At 40.1% G+C, this 20,461-nt stretch overlaps 1 protein-coding gene across 1 annotated transcript in view; it reads left to right on the plus strand.

Moving 5' to 3' along the window:
• Adam23 (ADAM metallopeptidase domain 23) overlaps positions 1-15,789 on the plus strand; it is a 139,279-nt gene extending 123,490 nt beyond the window's left edge. The window contains exons 25-26 of the mRNA XM_051190344.1: positions 8,214-8,304; positions 15,401-15,789. Coding sequence (XP_051046301.1) covers positions 8,214-8,304; positions 15,401-15,449 — 140 coding nt within the window. The 3' untranslated portion in view covers positions 15,450-15,789. The remainder of the gene's footprint in view (positions 1-8,213; positions 8,305-15,400) is intronic.
• Positions 15,790-20,461: the final 4,672 nt, after the last annotated feature.

Raw genomic sequence — 20,461 nt, forward strand, 5'->3', positions numbered from 1 at the left:
GGCTCTGTAGGAAAAGTGCTAGCCTGAAGTCCTGAGCTCTGCTCCAGAACACCTATGGTGAATTCCAGGTTCAATGAGAGACCCTGTCTCAAAAACTAAGGGGGAGAAGTGACTGAGGAAACCCCCTGATGCAAATTTCTGGGCTCTACATACATGTACTCACTCTTCACGCACACCCTATTTGCATGTACAAATGAGCACGCACAAAAACACACACACACACACACAGACAAAGAGAGAGAGAGCGGGAGAGAGGAGAGGAGGAGTTTGTTTCTACATTCTGGAAGGAGAGCCATGCTCATTCATTTTTATTAATTTGTATCCATTTTGTTAAGTGCATATTGTGGACTATGATAGATTTTTCTCACTTGATGGCTATCACACCATCCCTATGATGAGAGAAAAGAGGAGAATGTGAGTTATATCACTTTCATTGACTTACATGGGCAGGGATAGTATTCCTAGGAAGAAGGTTGGGCCAGACCCTTTAATGGAGACCGTAGTCTTCATTAAGAGATAGAGATAGAAAATTAAAATTAGAGATAGGAAGGACCTTAAAGGCAATTTATCCAGACCTGCTGCTTTGCAAACGGGAAAACTAATTATCAGTGTTAACAGATAATTAAATAAAATGTGATCACATGAGCTTAACCCTAGTGCCTTTTCTGCTACTGCTGCATTTAAGGCAGAATGCTGAGCCCTACTGCTAGTTCTTTGTGCATTGTAAGAAGGAACGACGATAGCCCAGCAGCGATTAAGCCCATTAGGGGATCCATTACTTACCAGCAGTGCTTATTATGCCTCTGAAAAACCGAGGCCTGTCATTAGAGTTTAGAATTTCAAAAACAGTGACATCGAAATGTTTATAACACACTAGGTATTATTTATTGTAGCTTTTGCATATAGCCATTAGGTGACTTTCATATGACAAACCTTTGATTTTGTAGTTCAGATTATTAAAGGATTCACATATATGAGTATGAAGTGTTATGTACAATTTTATGTCAGGTACTTTCTTATTAACCACAGGCTCACCAAAGCTTAAGGTTTTACTGTATTTTAAAATGTTTTGGTTAACTGTGAGATTATCTTATATAAATCCAGAAAAGCCTCTGTATTTTTGTTGATAGCATGAATTGCAATATTTGTTCCTTTTTTTCCTTCATCTTTCTTTTGTTTTTAGACAGGATTTTGCTATTTAGTTCTGGCTGCCTTCAAACCCACATTCTCCCCCCAACCCCCACAGCTGATATTGCAAGTGCATGCCATTATATTCAGCTGAAATAATATTTGCCATGAAATAACTTATTCCATGTCCTTCCAGACATGTCTCCCAGTAGACTAAAATTGAGCCTTTTTTATTTCATGGAAAAGAGGAGATCTGATTTTGTGTCTAACCCATTGGAATTTCCAGCAAGATAAAATATTTTTCTAATATCAATATTATGTGCTGCAAAATAAAGGGGTTTATTTAGTGTTTATTTCTAACCTTCAATTTAGTAAAGTAAACCCCGCAGGAAGAACTGTAGTCTAGAGGGCATCGGTGACGGCTTTGCTGGCGACGGCTTTGCTACCTGCAGCCGTTAAAGTGCCAAGGGGTAGAGGCTCTTAGCCCCTGCTGGCCCACTGGAATTGCATAGATGAAACACTGCATCTTCCTACTTTGGAAACTCTAAGACAGGGACATGCGGTTTCATAAAGAGCAGCATTCTCTATGTGACTTATATGTGCAGGAATTCTACTTGCAAAACAGTTTTCTTTTTCTTTCAAAAAGGGAGAAAATTTATAGTTTGCATTTTAGTATTACACACTTACTAAAAGTTGTACTTTTTAAGGACCAGTCAACCTAGAGGACAGGAAGCAAGAATGAAAATAATAATAAGCCCACAGATAGCACATGCATGCAAAGGTACTAAGGTAATGAGCGTGATCGAACTGCACACAGGAAAGAAGAGCAAGTGTGTCGGAAAGCAAGGGGACAAAGCCAAACTCACCAAACCCAGGACCGTGTTATCAGCTGGGAGCCTCGAGATGCCATGGTCAGGGTCATAGGAGAAAATTAAGGCATGGTATTGTGCATACAGCACAAAGCCTAGGAGTGAAAGAGGCATTTGTAGATAATGAAGGGATATCAATGAGAGAATTAATGAACAAAAGCAGTTACATAACAAACCAATGACTGGAAGAAAAGCTTCATTGTGAACTTCCAAAGGTCCAAGGGGGAAAAAAATCCCCATTTTCCCCTGTAAAGCGCTGCCCATCTAAGGGTCACTCCATCAGTCCCTGCTGAACAGATTTGCAAACAAGTTGATTCTGAATTTAAATAGATAAAACCCCGTTCAGGCTCATAACAAGGGACCAGGTGCATCTTTACACATCTTTCCAGTGTGTCAGGGCTCAGAACATCAGATGCCGGCGAGAGCGGAGTTCTGAGAAAACCACTTCCCCATCCTCATCTCGTTTGCTTTGTGTTAAGAGTGCTTGTCTGTTAAGAATCTACAGATAATTATTCTTTCTCAGCGCTGATTAAGGCCCATCATCTGCCTGCCTGGAATGTGTGCTTGAAGCATTTGCAGGATTTTTTTTTGTTCCCCTGCTAATATGTGCACAGTGGGTCACCTAATTCTCTCCCTTCTACAGAGAGGAATTATACCACAACAAACGTAGGAGAGTTTCCAAATTGTTACTCCCCTTTCATGTGGTAGTTATAATTTTAAAAATTAACGAATATTGATCTAGCATCACGTTATATGGGAGGGGAAGGAGATGTTTTCCTATGATTTATTGTAGCTACCTTATGTAAGAATTGAAGGGAAAGTAGGATTGCCTGGTGTGTTTCAGCTCTGAGAGCCAGTACTTAAAATATAAGCATACCATCTTCCCCCCCCAAAAAAGTTATGAACTAATGTATTTATTAATTTAGTGTTCTGAAATTAATGATTTTCTTTAAAAAAGAATCAAATTTTATGTTTGGAGCACCTTCCCCTCCCAGTGTTTGTCTTGGAAATCTGAGCAGTAGTTGGGTCATTTTGAATGGACATGTGTGGTCATGCCATAGACTACCATCTAACTCATCTTTCCCCTTAGCTTTCATTAAGCCTTCTTTGTTTCCTGTCGTGTTTCCATCATTTTTTTTTTATCGTTGTGTTTAGTTAATAACCCTTAGGTTCTCACTGATATTACTTACCTGATAAAATGAAGGAATTGTAAAATCGCTAAGCAGGCTTAGAGATCCAAGATTCTCTTCCTTTGGGATGATATGTTACTAAAAGTTCCAGGAGCCCCGTAGGAAGCCTTACACAGTTGTGACTGTAAGTCTCAGATTTTGGTTCTGTTCCCCTGTGTCCACAGCAGTCAATCTGTATAATACAGTCCTGTTGAGGTGAAATTGTTTTCATTGGTAAGGCCACTTGTATTCATTACCTTTCATTTATGTAGAAACAAGAGGTAAGTGTCTATGAGCCAGTTTCCTTGTACACTTGCAAACATAACAAGCCCTAGATAATATTACCTCCTATTTTAATATCGCCTTCATGTAACTCCAGTAGAGAAAATGCTGGGAGTCTACCTGTTCTAGGGCTATTTTCCAATACATGAAAGCCTTCCACAGAAGTGATGGTGCATGGATATTGAACATTCCACCCTGCACTGATAACTACAGTTTTCAGAGTCCTTAACTTCCTCTCAGCACAGAGATACACACTGGATTTTATAGCCAAAGAACTAAACGTCCATTTCTTGTGAGTGAAATCCAAAGCATACTTTCCAATAACTTCCCAGGTAAATTACACCTAATTTTAAAGCTATTTTTGAATGTCTTTTCAAAAAACTGAATGATATCTTCTTCATTTAAATGACGTTAAGCATATTTTGCAGTTTGAAAAATTTATAAATTATGCATTAATGTTTAGTTTATAATTAAAATATAGATTTTCTGTAACACAATTAAAATTTTACTTCCTACTGCTAGGGACTGTAACTCAAATTGGATTACTTATGAGCTTAACAGTATTTATAAGGAATCATGTCTTAAAGTAGGGTTTGTAGAGTTTGAAGATTAAAAATTGTTTTCATATGTTCTCCACTATATGTCCATGTTAGTCTCAAACTTTTACGCAAAGATATCCATATTTTGCTAACTTTCAAAGCATTTTCTGGAGAGATTGTTCTGTATAATAGTGAAATCAATGTGTGATTTCCTCTGTTTAAAAAAAAAAAAAATCTCCGTTTTTCCCTCCACACAGTGAACATGGCCACCAGCAGGCTCATAGGGGCGGTGGCTGGCACCATTCTGGCCCTGGGGGTGATTTTTGGAGGTACAGGGTGGGGAATAGAGTAAGCATCCTCATGAGTTTCCTACTGTCTTTCCTTGGTGCTTGGTGTGTGAGGTGATGCTTGAACCCCGACACTTCCATGTTTTGTCTTGTCGATTGTTTCCTGTGCTGGTGTAATTCGTGCTGTGATTTGGATGTATTTGTGTCTTGTGATTTTTCTCATGCACTATAGAACCTTCTCCTGTCTGGAACAATGTGGGGCATAAAACAATGTTTGGGTGCTTATTCACAATTAAGGCAAGAGCTCAAAACTTCATTTGCTCTCCCACTTGCAAACATTTTAAAGAACAGATCTTAATTTTTTCCTATTAATTGGCAAAAAATGATTTTATGTGAATTTCCATTGAAGTGTAATGAATTTGCTTTTAACACTCAAATCAATCTGTATATACAGTTAAATACCAACAGCTATCACACTCCTTAAAGATAGTGAGAATGACAGCCACTGAATGCTTTTCTATTTATTTAGAATGATACAGAAGACTTCAACTCATTTTTTTTTCTAGAGAAGACACTAAGGGAACTGTTTTCTTTCTGTCTTTTCACATTTTTCTTTTTCTTTTTTGTTATAACATTGGTTCACAGTCCAACTTGAAAGTTTTCATAAACATTGGAGCAAGGAGCATGACAAATGAAAATATATTAAGTTCAAACCCCCACGACCTTAGCGAGCAGCTGCAATTCATCTGGTTGGTTTGATTTTCAAATATGCAGTGTCCACACCAGTATGTTGTGTGTCACCTGCCCATTAGACTTTCCGGACACTTGAGTTTACCTCTCCCTGCCCTTGATCCACACTCTCCAGATGGCTGCGGTTGCTAGGCGCAGACTAGCTTATCAGGAAGCCAGGTTCTCTTCATTAACCAGAGTGTATTTACACACACATGGCAGGAGTCACCCTTCACATCTGTGTTTTCTATTTACTGGGATTCTGCTGACATTTGCAGTAGCCAAAAAAAAAAAAAAAAAAAAAAAAAAAAAAAAAAAAAAGAAAAAGAAGAAGCAGGAAGAAGCAGTATCTCTCAAGAAGACACCAGCTATCCCTGACTTATCCCAAAGAATGAATGTGTCCACTGCCAGCACAGCCCTCAGTTTCACTAGCTGGGGGGGGACACATGTGCTTTCCTTACACACCCAAGTCAGGCAATTTGGGCACCAGGATAATAGTAGGAGGGGAGCAGGTGTGTGGGTCACACAGGAAGCTACTCTACTGTAGTTAGAAGGCCTGGACAGCCTTGGATCTTTTTAAAAAATTTTTGAGACAGAGTCTCATTGTACTTTACTACTTATACTCATCTGGAACTTAACTGTGTAGCCCAATGTTAGCCTTGAGTTTGCAGCAATCCTTATTCTTAAGTGCTGGGATTACAAGTATGAGCCCTCATGCCCAGCTTAGCCTTATGTCCTTTAACTCATGTCCCATTATATGGTCTGTGAAGCTAGTTAGATCAGGAGAGAGGTTGAGGGGACACTAAAAAAATGGCTTGTATTTCTTTTCACCTATGAGAAAATGAAGCATGTAACAGTGCTAATGTGTTTGACTAAATAACTTGGTCCTGTAAGTTGGCCAGATGTTCCTAACCCAGGGCCAAATTTTAGACATATGTTTAAGTGAAATTCTTGTTAGAAGAAAGGCAGTTTTCAAAAGATCAAAAGACCACCTCAAATGTGTTTTCTATATTACTTAGTAGCCATACTTCAGACCCTTCAGGTATAGCAGAAAATGATAAATTCTGGTCATCCTTTAAGTCTTGGAGATGGCCAGGATCCAAAACAAAACAAAACAAAACAAACAAACAAACAAAAAAAAAACCTGCTTGTAAACAGTCCTGTCACCAGCATCCATTCCCATCCATTCTTCCCAGTGTGGCTGCTTTGTTGGTATTTATGCTTGTGACAGGTAAGTGTGAAAGCGTGCACTCTTTTCCCTAAAAATAAGTTTTCTGTTCTTGTTTCATGGACGTTTTCTCTAGTGGATTACTGACTTTCCCCCTTTAAGTTCCATTTACTTGTGTTTGATAATTAACGAGTTTTTAGAAAATAGAGCCATTTAGTACAGCATCGTTTTAATACTTGCTGGTTTAATTGATAGTGCAATGTTCCCTTAATAAATAAGGCTTCCAGGGACAGAGTTAACTTCTAAATTTCTACTCCTTAGTTTAGAGTTGTACCCCAGGAATCACTTCTCAACGATTCTGTACTGAATCTGATTCGATCCTGTTTTTCTGAGCCAACAAAGTGCAAACTATCAATACTTAAAAAAAAAATGATTTTTTCAAATTTCACCATGGAGAAGTGGGGAGGAAATGTGTGGGGAAGAAGGGAAGAATGAAGTTTCATCAGGGACTGCCTGTGAAGGACCTGGTGTAAACAGCTTCGTCTTCCAAACTACAGGGTATCTATCACAACCATTCATGATCGCTGCTGACAGTATATGGGTTAAAGGCATGGCTTTGCTACAACAAAATGTCTTTGGGGACAGATTTGGTCTGTTAGCTCCAGTCTGCTGAGCCTTGAAGTCAGGAAGTCATTCTGGCCTTACATGTTCCTATATGAGGATTCAATGGGATAACATCAAATGTTCAAAAGTGAATGGAGTCGGTGCTCACCATGCAGTCTCTGGAAGGCACTTAACCATTCTCACTGCTGGTATTCATTATCCTTGATGTATCTCCAAAGGCCACTCAGAATCACGTTCTCTAGATCCTCCATGATTTAAGAGCATGTCAAAACCCAGGAACCAGAGATGACCCCTATCCCGGAACTCTGTTGTACCTGCTTACACCTTTAGTACTAAGTGGCTTCTGGGCAGAACCATCACCCATTGTTGTGGCGATGTCAGCAATGGTGTCCTCTTATGTGTGGATAGAAGAGACTCTCCTCCTGCTTGGGAATGAATGTCTGTAATAAACTTTAAAGGTTTAGGGAAAACCAGCAAAAGTGGCTACTTTGTGACTTGCAGGCATGTATGTGTAGCTAGCACTTGGAGGTGTGTGGTTGTTAGGGGCCACTGCTGTGCATATGCATGGTGGGCCCTGGAAGATGTGAAACCTCATCGTAGTTTAAATGTTTAAACCACATATAACTTTGTTTTGATCTTTAAAGGCCGAATGAAGAAGAATGGAATTACTGTAATGTGGACCAACTTCTCAGTGCTGGTCTCTTCACACGGTCATCTTCGATGTCTTCTCCACTTTTTATGTATATTGCCAAGTTTCAGATTTCACAGTGAGAAAGGGGAATTTAAAAGATATTCTCCCACTTCCTATACATGACTCATATAAAGTTTAGGTCTCCTACACCTGCCAGCCCATTGTGGGGGTTTAAACACTAAAGAATCAGGAAGAATATCCGAGATTGAAATTTCAAAGCCAGATCTTCATTGGTCGATTTCCTCGGACTAAGTTCTCACTGTCTCCCAGGGCAGAACAGAAAGGCATTGAGAATGCGCTGCATAACTGGAAAAGGCTGTCATGGGATCATTTATCTCCTGTGTTTGGCAATCGGGTGGCACCTGTGCTAATGGAGCCTGGTTCCTTATTTGCACAAACCTGTTTGATCTGTGATATGGGTGGAGGGAGACAGAGGCTCACACATGCAAGCAAGCGGGGCTGATTTGTTTATTTTTTTCCAGGAGGATGAACTCAGCAGAGTTTAACATCAGTGGCAAAGAATTAGTAGATTCTAAGACAAGTAATCCAACCAATCACTGATGGGGGCATCTGACACGGGATTAAAGCGAAGACAGGAATGCAATGAAAACATTTAGGGACCGTGCACATCAGCGTTTTGCCTCCTGAAGCTGCTTACCTGCTTTTCCGTTATAGTAATGAAAGTAGTTGGCTCACATGACTTTCTTCCCATGATCCTTTGTCACAGGTCCTAGTGCCACCAATCTCATAATAGGCTCGATCGCTGGTGCCATCCTGGTAGCAGCTATTGTCCTTGGGGGCACAGGCTGGGGATTTAAGTAAGCAATGCCGCATGTCTTTTTCTCTGTGGCTCGGGTACCTCTCTTTCTGCTTACATAACCTGGTTTTGAGTTCCTGCTATGAGACTTTGGTGTTAACAGCACAACCACAAAAAAATATGTGCTTTTACTCAGAAGTGGGTTAGAAACAAAGGACATGAAGCTTCAAATGTCATCTTCAGGCAGACAGGGAAGTGCAGGCAATGGAAGGAATTCACTTGATTTTGAAGCCGGAACACTTTAATAGGAGACATTCTGGCTTATAGCTGCAAGTCTCCTAGGGAGCTTTCATGTCCACTCCTTAGGTGACTAAGGAGATGTGTAGGGCACAAATACACATAAATTCCTAATCATTTCTGCAACACTGATTCATAGCCCATAGGGATTTTCTACAACCTCAGTTACCATGTAATCATTGTTTTTTTTTTACATGTAACATTTTGATTTGAAAACCTTTTTATTTACTTACTAATATTTAAAAATACTTTTATTATTTCTCTAGCTATGGAAGCAATGGCTTTGTGGCATTTACTGTAACATTTACATAGCTATGCTTTCATAATGACTTTTAATTTGCATTACATATTGATAACCAAGATTGCTAAAGTAGACCATACTGGATAATCACAGACAAACCCTATTGTGTTTAACATTTTTTAAACAGATTTACGATTTATCTAGTTTGGATATTTTGTATCTCAGACCCATTAGAGAATAACTTTCATATATCTTGAGCTATGGTGACTTGATTTTTATTATTTGTAGGTAAGCCTTCCTCTACCATGTAGTCTCTTTCATAAATCAAGTTTCATCCATCTCTTTTGGGATGAATTTAAATGGGAAATGAAACCTGTCAATTCAAAGCCTCCCCACTTTGCTTCCATCCAGCCACTCAACGGAGGAGGCCTTGCTTAGAATGTACATGGAGTGGCCGTTATTACACCAGTTAAAATGCTATTGTTAGAAGCTGATTATGAAAGAAAAGATACCAAGATGTGATCTAAATAAATACATTTTTCTGCTAATTTGTTACAGTATTATGATTTAGTGAGTATGCTTGGAAATGTGTATCATTTTCTACACAGGTGTCTATAAAGTTGAACTTACTTAGTGAAGTAATAATTTTGGCATCAGCATGCTTTCAGAAAACACACAAACTGAATAGGCACCTGACATGTGGATTTCTCTTCATTTTAATGAAATGTTGTCTAGCACAAACCACATAAGGGACGTCTCAGAAGCGGTGTGTTTTTCTTTGGCTTTTCCTCACTGCAGAAGAAAATGTTTTTTTAGTGCCCCACTACTGTGAAAAAGTCATCATATATTATAGAAATCATGTATTCTATTTATAACGCTTCCTTCAAAAGAATTACATGTGCCTCCAGAACAAGAAATTTGGCTCATTCCTCCTTAGCATTAAGAAACATTCATTTCAAAGGCCCAAGAAACTGTTTCCTGTGCGTTATTGCCATGCAATGCCAGATGTACCATTTCTTTATTCACGACCAGCGCACATTGTTCTGTAGCAGGACCTCAAAACAGCAGCCTGGCTAGCTCTCAGCTTGAACTGCATGTTCTGGGGGAGAAAGAATCACTTTGCTAATTAGTGGGTTAGGCTTTGTGCTGATAATTCCCATCTAAGATAGGTAGATGTTCAGTCATCCGAAGAACAACACACAAGGTGATGGGTTGGTGCGGTCAACCAAGCAAGGTTCAAATACGACTCAGCTCACTTTGCTTGGGGACTGTGATACAGGTACACTTCCTGATGAGCTCAGTTAAATCCCCTTCTTATTTCCTGCTACTGGTAAAGTGTAGAGAGGTGCAATTCTAAACAATAGCGTGCTGTCAATGTTTTCATGCCTCGAGGATGACAGGCCAAGGATGTCTCTCAAATAATTAACTTCTCCTTTGTTTAACTCCTGGAGCTGGAATTTGGAGACACTCTTTCTTGTACTCCATGCTGCTAGTGGCCATGTTATTTGCTTTGGTTCTTATTGGTGGCTGGTGGTTTGTGTGAAGCTGTGAATTGTTACTCATACCTCACAATGGAAGGCTGTCTGTGCTTGGTAACAGCGCTCAAGTTTTCCTACCACCTGGGCAGTTTTGAAGACGATTAGGGATAATTTGGAAGTACTGAATTGGAAGCATTTCAGAGTGTCACTGAATTCAGTGTAAATAAAACCAGTTTCCTTTAGAAGCAGAAATTGGAAATAGCTGTAAAGAAGATTGTTCTAGATAGTACTGTTGGAAAACCTTCCTGAAATGGGGGCATTATTTCCAGAAGAGGAGCGAGCAAAGTCGTCTGAAGCCTTTGAGGGTGTGTAAACTTTGAGATAAAAAGAATAGATGCAATTGATCGGGAGATAGTACTTTTTCCTAGTGTCACGTTCCTTTAGATGTGATTTGCTGAGTAAGTTAGGCGTGGAAGAGAGTCACAACCATGCTTTACCTGCACAGGCATACAAACAAGCAAAACAAACAAACAAACAAACAAACAAAACCCCACAGCTATGCTGTCACCTGCTGTCTCACTGAGTCTTTCCTTACAGTAAATACTTCTGGATTAGCTGTTAAGAGATATGACTTTGGGAGCATTTGGATATGGATTGGGTATACTTTATGTATATAAGGTCCTGCAAATTTATCAGAATTATCGTGATCCGAAATTAACAGAAATTTAGGCTTTTTTTTTTTTTTTTTTTTTTTTTTTTTGTAAGATAATAGAGTCTGAAACATTTGGTTCATGTGCACAATCCACATGCAAAGTTGTAGAATTCCCCAAAAAGGGGGGGGGGAAGTATTCTTTGTTAGGATTCTTGTTATTCTGTTCATGCCTTCGGATGTATTTAGTGGAATGTAGTGGATGTAAAAGTGGAATGTAGTGATGTTAGTTAAATCCATGCTCCATGTTGTAGAGGTCTTGAGGCTGCTAAGGCATGACTGAGTGGGTAAGTTTCAAGGTGTTGAGAATCTTGTGGTTAATTGAGGTATTGGTGGATTTGTGAATATAGGCCATGGTACACCAACCTGTCACCCTTCTTCCTGCGTCTGTGTTTATTTTTTCGTGGCCCATACTTCTCCTCTTCACCTACAGAATGAAGCTGTGAACTTTGGTGGGGGAATCACTAAGCTCTGTCATGATTGACCCATGGGCCCCTGATTCCTAATTCATGCTGAATAATGGTGATACTCAATTAAACTAGTAGGATTACTGGTTTTTACTGGACATTGAAACAAATGAAATAGATGATAGGTTATTTTAGTAGCATCTTCCCCAAAGCTTAGAGAAAATGGAATATAGATTTTTGCATATGCATTAAAAAATTAACAGGGTTCTTATTATTACTTTGAAGAGAAGTATTTATGCAATGCCCATGTCTTAGTTAGGGTTACAACTGCTGGGATAAAACACCATGACAATAAAACAACTTGGGGAGGAAGAGGTTTGTGTGTTTTACACTTCTGTATTGTAGTCTATCATTGAAGGAAGCTAGAGCAGGAACTCAAATAGGGAAGGAACCTGGAGGCAGGAGCTAATATAGAGGCAAAGGAGGATCTGTTTACTGCCTTGCTCTTCATGGCTTACTCAGCCTGCTTTGTTATAGAACCCAGAACCACCAGCCCAGGGGAGGCCCCGCCTACAATGGGCTGGGCCCTCCCGCATCAAGCAGTAATTAAGATGCCCTACAGACTTGCCTACAGCTGGATCTTACGGATGCATTTTCTCAATTAAGGCTCCCTCCTCTCTGATTCATTAGCTTACGTCAAGTTGACATAAAATTAGCCAGCACAAACTAAATTTGAATACAAGAATTTAGATGTGAGTTTGTGTGCACAATATTTATTAATATTACGAGTGATAGCAATGGGGAAAAAATAAGTTCTTGGTGGGGCAAGAAAAGGACACGAAGGTGACAGTGACATATTTTACTAGGATTGATTCCAGAGTGAGTGTCAGCCCTTCCACCATGTTACAATGTCTTCATCTTTGGATCCACCAGATCTCCAAAAGCTGCAGTGGCAAAGTGGGTTTCCACCATTGCCAGCAGAGACTTATTAACCTCTTAGGGAAGTCCCTGATGAGACGCTCCTTTAACACGTCTGTAGTTATCACAGGTGGGTCTCTCCTGGAGAAAGCACTTTCTTTAGCACCCTCTTAGCTCTAAGCCATTTGTTGTTAGCCTGGGCTACATTCTGTTCCATTTCATCTACAAAGAATAGATTATCACAGTTGGTCCTCCTCTAACATGACAGTTGAAGGGCTGTAGCCAGAATAATAATTGAATCTTAATGGGAAGGATTTTAATTTTCTTAAAGTTAGGAAGTAGAATAAATTTGAGTTAGGCACTTTATTCTTCATGCATCACTATGATGTCAGGCCAACCAGGAACACACGTGTTTCTTTGACTCAAATGCCTAAGGATGTGAGCTCAATCTAAGGTTGCCTAGAGGTTAGGTGTGTGTGTTGGGGGGGGGCTCTTTTGTGATGGGCATGGGGACTAAGATAAAGAATGTGACAATAGGTGGCTAGAGATGGCTCATAAGTAAGAGCACTTGGCGTTCTTACTAAGGACTGGGGTTTGGTTCCTAGCACCCACATGGTTGATTGCAACAGTGTAAAAACTCTAGAGATTTGGTGCTCTCTTCCTGAATCCCATGGCATTGGGCAAGAATGAATGTACTTACATACTTGCAGGCATAACATTCATACACATGATTCTTTTAAAGGTGATAGTAGTAGGTAACTCTTAATCCTGGTCAGAAGACCCATGGTAGCTATTGTTACCTAGAGATTTTTAATGTTGTGTGGATGTATATGCATATAATTATAAACATTGTAGACAAAAACTTAGATTTCCTACAAGTACAAAATAATTGATAAAAATGGTATCATTATAAGACCTAGGGAATTGAGTTGATATTTTACAGTAGTCCAGAAATACCTTTCTGGTTATGATAACAAAGTTGCCCTCAAAATCCAGTGAGCAGAGGGCATTCAGACAAAACTATTTGGGAGGAGAGCCAGCAAGGATCTGTCTATTATAGTTTTCACTTTCAACATTAGAACTGAACAAACAGGACAGACAGTGCTCAACGTATGGTGGCCCACAGTGGGAATCTCACGGAGGGCTTGCTGGCTTATCCTTCTCTGCCCATCTCTAGTTTCCCTCTCCCCTGCACTTCAGATTCATTTCTCCACTACTAGGATTTCAGTTGAAGAGAAAATGGCCTCCAGTCTGTCAGTACTGTTCAGTGAAAGCATGAGGTTCTATAGGGTACCTACTTCTTAGTCTGACCAAAGAAACTAGTAGCCCTTTACAATGTTGTTCTATGGGAAGAGTGCAATCTAGGCTTCAAAAACTGAAATTTAAGAGGAGCATACACTTTTGGACACTGGAGTTTCTTGGGTACCAGGATGAAGGAAACTTTCAGATCTCTCTTCAAAAACATGCCACCGGGTTGTTCTAACCTTGGGCATTCTCTGCATTTGAATGAAATAATTTAGAGATGGATAGTGTGGTCAGTGCTAGTCGGGTTTGCTCTGTCCTCAGTGTCTACATTTAGTTGACCTAGTTTGATGTTTCTCCTGAGTTCCAGTAACACACAGCTGACTTAGGTAAGGTCGCTGGTAATTTCTCAAGGATAGGCAGTTGATGATGCAGTTCATGGGCCTCTCCCCAAAGTCTTTAGTAGGAAATACCTCTCTTACATATCTCCTCAAAAAAGCATGGGCCTTAATGGCAGATGCAGGTACTGAGCCCCACAACAAGTTCATTTGATGGCAGACAGATTGTGGAGATATCCCATATGTTTTTACCTATGCTTCCCTACAGTCAGCAATGCCTGCGCTCAAGATTGTTGACTTCACAGAGGACTGGGTGGGAAGAAGTCAGTAGCTCTAATGCAAAGAGTATTTGCTACAACAAATTAAGTTGTTAAGCCAAAGTACCACATGTCCAAGATTTTGTGAACATGTTTCAATGGCAGCTTAAGAAAAAAAGAACAGGGAGATTTTTTGTTGAAGATGGCAGTGCTTGATATTTCAAAAGGGAAACATCAAAGTGGGCCTTCTGGGGAAGATAGGAACTTTGCAGGACACTCTCCACCTGTTTTAAGCTTTAGTAGTGTTTCTGTTTTGGGTGAGGAGGAGTCTGTTGTAATATTTTGGTGCTTAGGGCCTGGGAAGGCATCCAGTTGGCCCCGAGTAAGTGGGCAGGGGAATGAGGGAGCAGAGAGCTCCTCAGCCTCCAGTTTTGCATGATGTCTTGGTGGCAGCAGTGTTGAGCCCGCCAGTATGCAGACTAATGCATGAGCCCCTTGCTTGATGCCCCACATGAAGCCAGACCATGGGGAAGTTACAGCCAACTCATGTTGTTGCCTTGTTGTGTCTTGCTGGGTTTTTTCCCTCTCTCTCTCTTCAAGCACAGGAGCCACTTTTTAGGAGACTGGACATTGTGAGCAAGGCATTTGAACTTGCTTCTCCCAACAGAGCTAAACGGCTGCCTTTGCTTGGCTAACCTGGGCCTGTGTCCATTCTCCTGAGTGTACTGCTTCCCTTTGCACCCTCTCTGCAAACTTTCCACCACGAAAAGTGCTTGTTCCATAGTGGAATATGACCTCACACACCCAAGGCAGAACTAACCAGGCACAGCAAGACTTTTTTTTTTGTCACCTTGCTGAGAATCTGCCTGTTGCTACAGAACTCTGGAGGCTTGGAGGAAGCAACTACAAGACCTTCCGAGTTTTTCTTAGTTCACTTGGGAGGAAACACTGAAGAGGCTATCCATCTAGTAGAACTTCTCATTTAATGAACTAGCAATGACATTTACTTCTAAAATTAGGTCAATTTGTGATTGAAAATGAACAATTTGAAGTTTCTTTTTATCTTCCCCAAAGTGCGTCATCTTGCGGGGAAGTGTGAAGACAATCCAAAACATTAGCTCTTCTGTGTTTCGGGTCACTTGGGAGACTGTCTCTGTGTGAGCTGGTTACTCTGCTCTGGAATTAGCACTATTGTTGTCGTCACCAGTTATCTCTCATCATCATCTGATTAATATTGTGGCTTTTCTTTCCCTCTTCCTGCATCTGGAAGAAACGTCAAGAAGAGGAGGTTCGATCCTACGCAGCAAGGCCCCATCTGAATCAGCTGCACTTCGGGCATGCCACCTTGCACTGTTGGGTTCTGGGTATGACACGTTTCAGGCGTGCTGCCGAAACTCTTAAGTCTATAAACAAGATCATTGGGTGGTAATGACCATGGAGCTCAAATGTGGGAATGGGGATGGGGTACAAGACAACCGCCCCTTTAGAAATAACTTCAAGTAAACCCCCCTATCACCTGCCAACAAAGGGGAGGGGGTTAAAGACCATGTCATTAAAAAAAAAACTGTTCGGAATCCTTTATTATTATTATTTTTGTTTGTTTTTAACCAACGGAGAAAGGAACAACAGCAAAGTGCAATAAAAGAACACATGGCAAATGATTTCCCCCTTAGCCTGCTGACACTTAATATCTTCTAAGTGATTTGGCATGATTTCTTTCCCCTTTACTATCAAAGACAAACTCCAGTGGCATGAAGATCCAATTTTGGAAAGGGTAAAAACTGCATGGCCTATATAACACCAAGCTAGCAAGCCGATCTTCAGCAGAACTTACAGTGGAAGTCCTAAGGGAAAGATGACAGATGAACGAACACACAGAAGCTGCCTGGACCTGGATAATGCCTCCTCCCTCCATTCTCCCTGCACTCTTCCTCCACCCCCTGACCGCTCCCCCTTACTTCCATGTCCCTGTCCACTCTAGACCAGCCCATGGCAGCACTCATCCGGACTGCGCGCTTAATGATTCACTTTTCCCCATCATTTTCTCCCTGGGGCCAAGCATCCTTTGGAAATAGGAGCTGGCATTTGAACAATACTATTGTATAGTTCTTTTATAAATGTAAATATGGAAATAAGAGATTTTGACACGCCATTTTCACTTGTCTGTACTGAAATGTTTTCCTTGCGAAGATCCTCTCTACACGAGTTTGTTGCTTGCTCCATGTCCTCTGCTTTTCCTTCTTTTCTCTCCTTTTCTTTCCTTCTTTTTCTCTGTCCTCTCTCATCACATGTCCAGTGATTGTTGGGCTTGCTTAACAAGGTAGATATAGCCCTAGATGCGGGAAGTTTGGGCACAAAAACAAAGCTCGTATGCTTGGAACCAAAAATAAAAGAAGCGGGAGGACACAAAATAACCCTTATCAAGAACACAAAAAATTATGTAAATGTGGATATATATATATGTACTGATGAGTCTAAAATTTTTGATGTCATCATAAGCACATGTATATAATGTAAGAAAACAGAGACCCTTCTCGAGTTAATCACAAAAGTGCCAAGCTCACAATTTTAGTTTTTGGTTTAGCCAGTTCTCTTTCCCTGTCTTAAATGTGAAAGGAGGAGAAACTTAAAGCCTTAAACAAAAATTAGTAAGTTTTAAATGTTGAAAGTTCGGAGAAAAGTTAAACTTTTCATTCTGTTCCTTTGTAATTTTGTCAACTTCCATTTCTGCTTCATCTTCCTGCCTCCGAATCTGTGTGACAATGCCAGTGTGGCGGATTTTGGCCTGTCGTTTGGCATGGCGATTTCAGGAGCTTGCTTGGCCCTCAGTGTTTCTGCCTGTGGACTCTGGGGCTACTACTACTGGCCCTTTTCTTTTCCCTCCAGTAGCTGGGGAGAGAGAGTCTTGGTATTCCCCAGACTCCGAGTTTCCCTCATCATCACCCATTCCTTCTTTGACATATTGCTAGGATAGCTTCCGTTAAAGTGTTAGGGGAACACATTACTGAAGAAATCCCTGGCCAGCTTTGTTTTAGATGTTCGGACTTGTACATGGTAGCTTCATCTAGAACTCAGAACCCCCCCCCCAAGAGGCCCTACCTTTCACTGTCCCTTTCTCAGGAAGAAGATATCCAGTTGAACTATGCATTTCTTCCTGGCATTGAGTTACTTTCTACATTCGACTCCAAATCCCTTCCCAGTAAGACTCATGCAGTAAGTTTTACTTTTTTTTTTTTTTTTTTTTTTTAACTAGAAGGGAGGATTTCCTGAAAACGGACTGCTTAAAACTGGAGTTTCCCCACCTCCCCCCACCCCAAGATATCTTTAGTTATTGAAGTTTTACACGCTTAGAGCAGACATCTTGATTGCTATATACTACCCCAGATCATAACCTAACATCTTAATCCTCGGATGGCTTTCTGAGAAACAGGTGCTATGCAGGTATGCAGTTTTTTGCTTGAACTTGCTGTTTGCTTATATAGCGATAACAGGGCTATCTATAAGGTTTATTGGCCTTATTCCTGGTTTTATAAGACACAGGTTGTACCGCTTTACTGAATGGCAGTGGCTTAGCTTGGAGGAAGTTTGGAGGAAACTCAGATGACTTGGTATCTCTCCCTGTTGTTGCATTGCTTAGGGGTCCACTTCACTATGAGATACCATGCAGCTGCCAACAACACCATACTCATTTCGCTACTATTTTCAAGGCACCGTGGTGACTTTATTCAACACAAATCCATGCCAATTACAAAATAGATCTCTATTGTTAACTTTTGAGCATTTCACAAACAACATTGTAAATGTGCGATGTTATGTTTTAAATCAGACCACAGTGGTCCCCAAATATTATGTACATATGACAAATGTCAGTGTAACTTTTTGTTACACTGTTCAGTTTCATAGGTAACCAAACCTATGCTCCAATGTTAAATTATCTTTGTGTATGTGTAAAATGCACAAGCTTTAAGCTATGTGTGTATGGACATGAAGGGTAGTGCAATCGTACTGTACACAATGGGTTAGAATCATTTTCAGTGGCGTTAGGTTATATGGTTTCAAACCCTTTGCTACATTTTCTCTTTCACTTGCCATTCATTTGCTTGTTTGTGGTGTGAATACTCTTTCTTATTCATTTTAATTCAAAGCACAAGCCTACCATTGTTTAATGTTACCCAACAAGGGTGTTAAGTGATGACCAAGTTCCCGTTTCACTTGCTATCCTTTTGCTGCGATAATTAATGATGCTTGGATGAGGAGGTGTGTGCTCACGTTGTTGTTCACCTGGGCTAGTGCATGAGCCCACCGAATTAGAGCTACTCCTCCCAGCTAAGTGAGCAGTACACATCGGTGCATGTTTGAAACATGAATCACATTAGAATTTTGCCAAGTGATGTGCTTTCTTTTGTTTTTCCTATGCAAAGACAGGAAACACACAAACTTTTTGAAGATTCTTCAGAAGAAATTTACGACAATACTTGAATTCTTTCTTTAATCATCCCATTCCATTTTAAAGTCATTGATGATGCTTCCATTGTTAATATTTTCCCCCTTCAACTTTAATGGTTTGTAAAATGTACAACCTGAACTTTTGTTTGATAAATTCCAATCCTGTTGGCTGCCTGTGAATGGAGATTCTGTCATCCTTATATGCATCTTTTAGTTGAGTGTGCATTAAAACTTTTATTAATGTAGGATGTTGTAGCTTTGTGCATTGATTGGGTTTTCTCAACTCTTGTTTCTGTGTGTTCTCGCATCACTGGTTAAATGGCCACTCGCCTGCTATCATCTGGGATTCAGCAGTCTGAATTAAAGGCTCATTAAAAATCAAACCAGTCAATGGAGCAAAATAAAATCTCTGGCTAATGGTAAACATGTTCTGGATTAGGACTCAGTTTTATTTTATTTTGTTTTGTTTTTGAGTCACTGGAAGCCCTTTGCCTTATACGAATAAGAAAGCAAAAGGAACACAATGAGAATCATACCACTGTTGATTTTATTTTGTGTTTTAGTGTCTGCCATCTGGCTAGCAGTAACGTTCAGACTTTGGCTTGGTACCAAATTAACAATGAAGGTGTGTGAGCATATGCATATGTGCACAAAACAGTGTATTCATGCTTGTACGTGCTCTGGTGAGTGCACACACACTCACAGGGTGGGGGGAGAAAGGAGAAGGTGGCGAGAGGAGATAAAAGGAGGAGGAGGCAGCAACATGATCTGATTATGTACATTACATCATCAAAAACATTTAAAGTAAGGTATCCTGCAGCTCATATAAAATTAGCTACCCATTTACATCCTCTCTGGTGAACATCTTCAATATCTCTTCCCTGTACCCAGCTGCTGTGCTCATTTATCTGTGTGATACATCACAGACACACACGTAGATGCTGACTATACTCCTTTCATCATGAAAGTCTTGTAGCTTCCTCCATTTCCTACAGGATACTTTACAGACTCAATAATGAGACTATATGCTGCCGATCTCATGACCTCACCTGTTTGTTTTCTGAGTCTGACTGACTCTCATCTTCCCTTAGTCATTTTATAGTTCCCTTGTGCTGCTGAGTCTGAATAATCTTCTTAAAATTTTGTGTCCATTATCTGTTGTTCTTTTGTTTCTGTGTAATTTTGTGTAATAAAGGAAATGAAGAAACACTTAAATAGCACCAATAGCATACTTAGGGAAGTAAGCACGGTGCCATGTATAGTTGACCTTAAAGGAATTATCTGAATGTTTGATATGCGGTCTTTAAGGTTCTATCGGTTTTGAGGCTGCATTGAAATGAGTTGCTCAATAACCAGCAGCAAAAACAAAAAGTAACCCAGAAACTGCACTCAGAAAACTCCCTAATAAGAGGTCAATTAAATAGATGATCCATTTGCTCAAGATGGAATTCCTGAATAATTTAAAATTTAAGGTAGGTGTCTTGCAAATTAACATGAAAGGGTTGGGGATTCATTTCTTATTATTTATTTATCCACCCAAAAGTCTGTGCTGTATGCTGGAAGTTTGGAAGATGAAGGAACACAAGAAAACTCTTGCCTCCCAGTTGCTCAATTAATCACCAAGAGAAAACATTTAAAGCAGAAGTCCCTGAGCCCAAAGTAAGAAGTTAATTATTTATGAGTGTAAATAAGAACAAAAAGGAAGAGAGTGGTGGTCAGATAAGAGATGAGTACTGGAGGCTTCCTGAAAAAAGTGAGTTTTGATGTATTTTGAAAGATAGGATTCATCACTAATAAAATGAAAATCATACTCAAGACACAGAAGCGATGTACACAAAAACCTTGCAGAAGGATCTGACCTTTTCTGGTAAGTAGACCTAAGTGT

Source organism: Phodopus roborovskii, unplaced genomic scaffold (assembly GCF_943737965.1).
Source record: "Phodopus roborovskii unplaced genomic scaffold, PHOROB, whole genome shotgun sequence".
NCBI classification, from domain to species: Eukaryota; Metazoa; Chordata; class Mammalia; order Rodentia; family Cricetidae; genus Phodopus; species Phodopus roborovskii.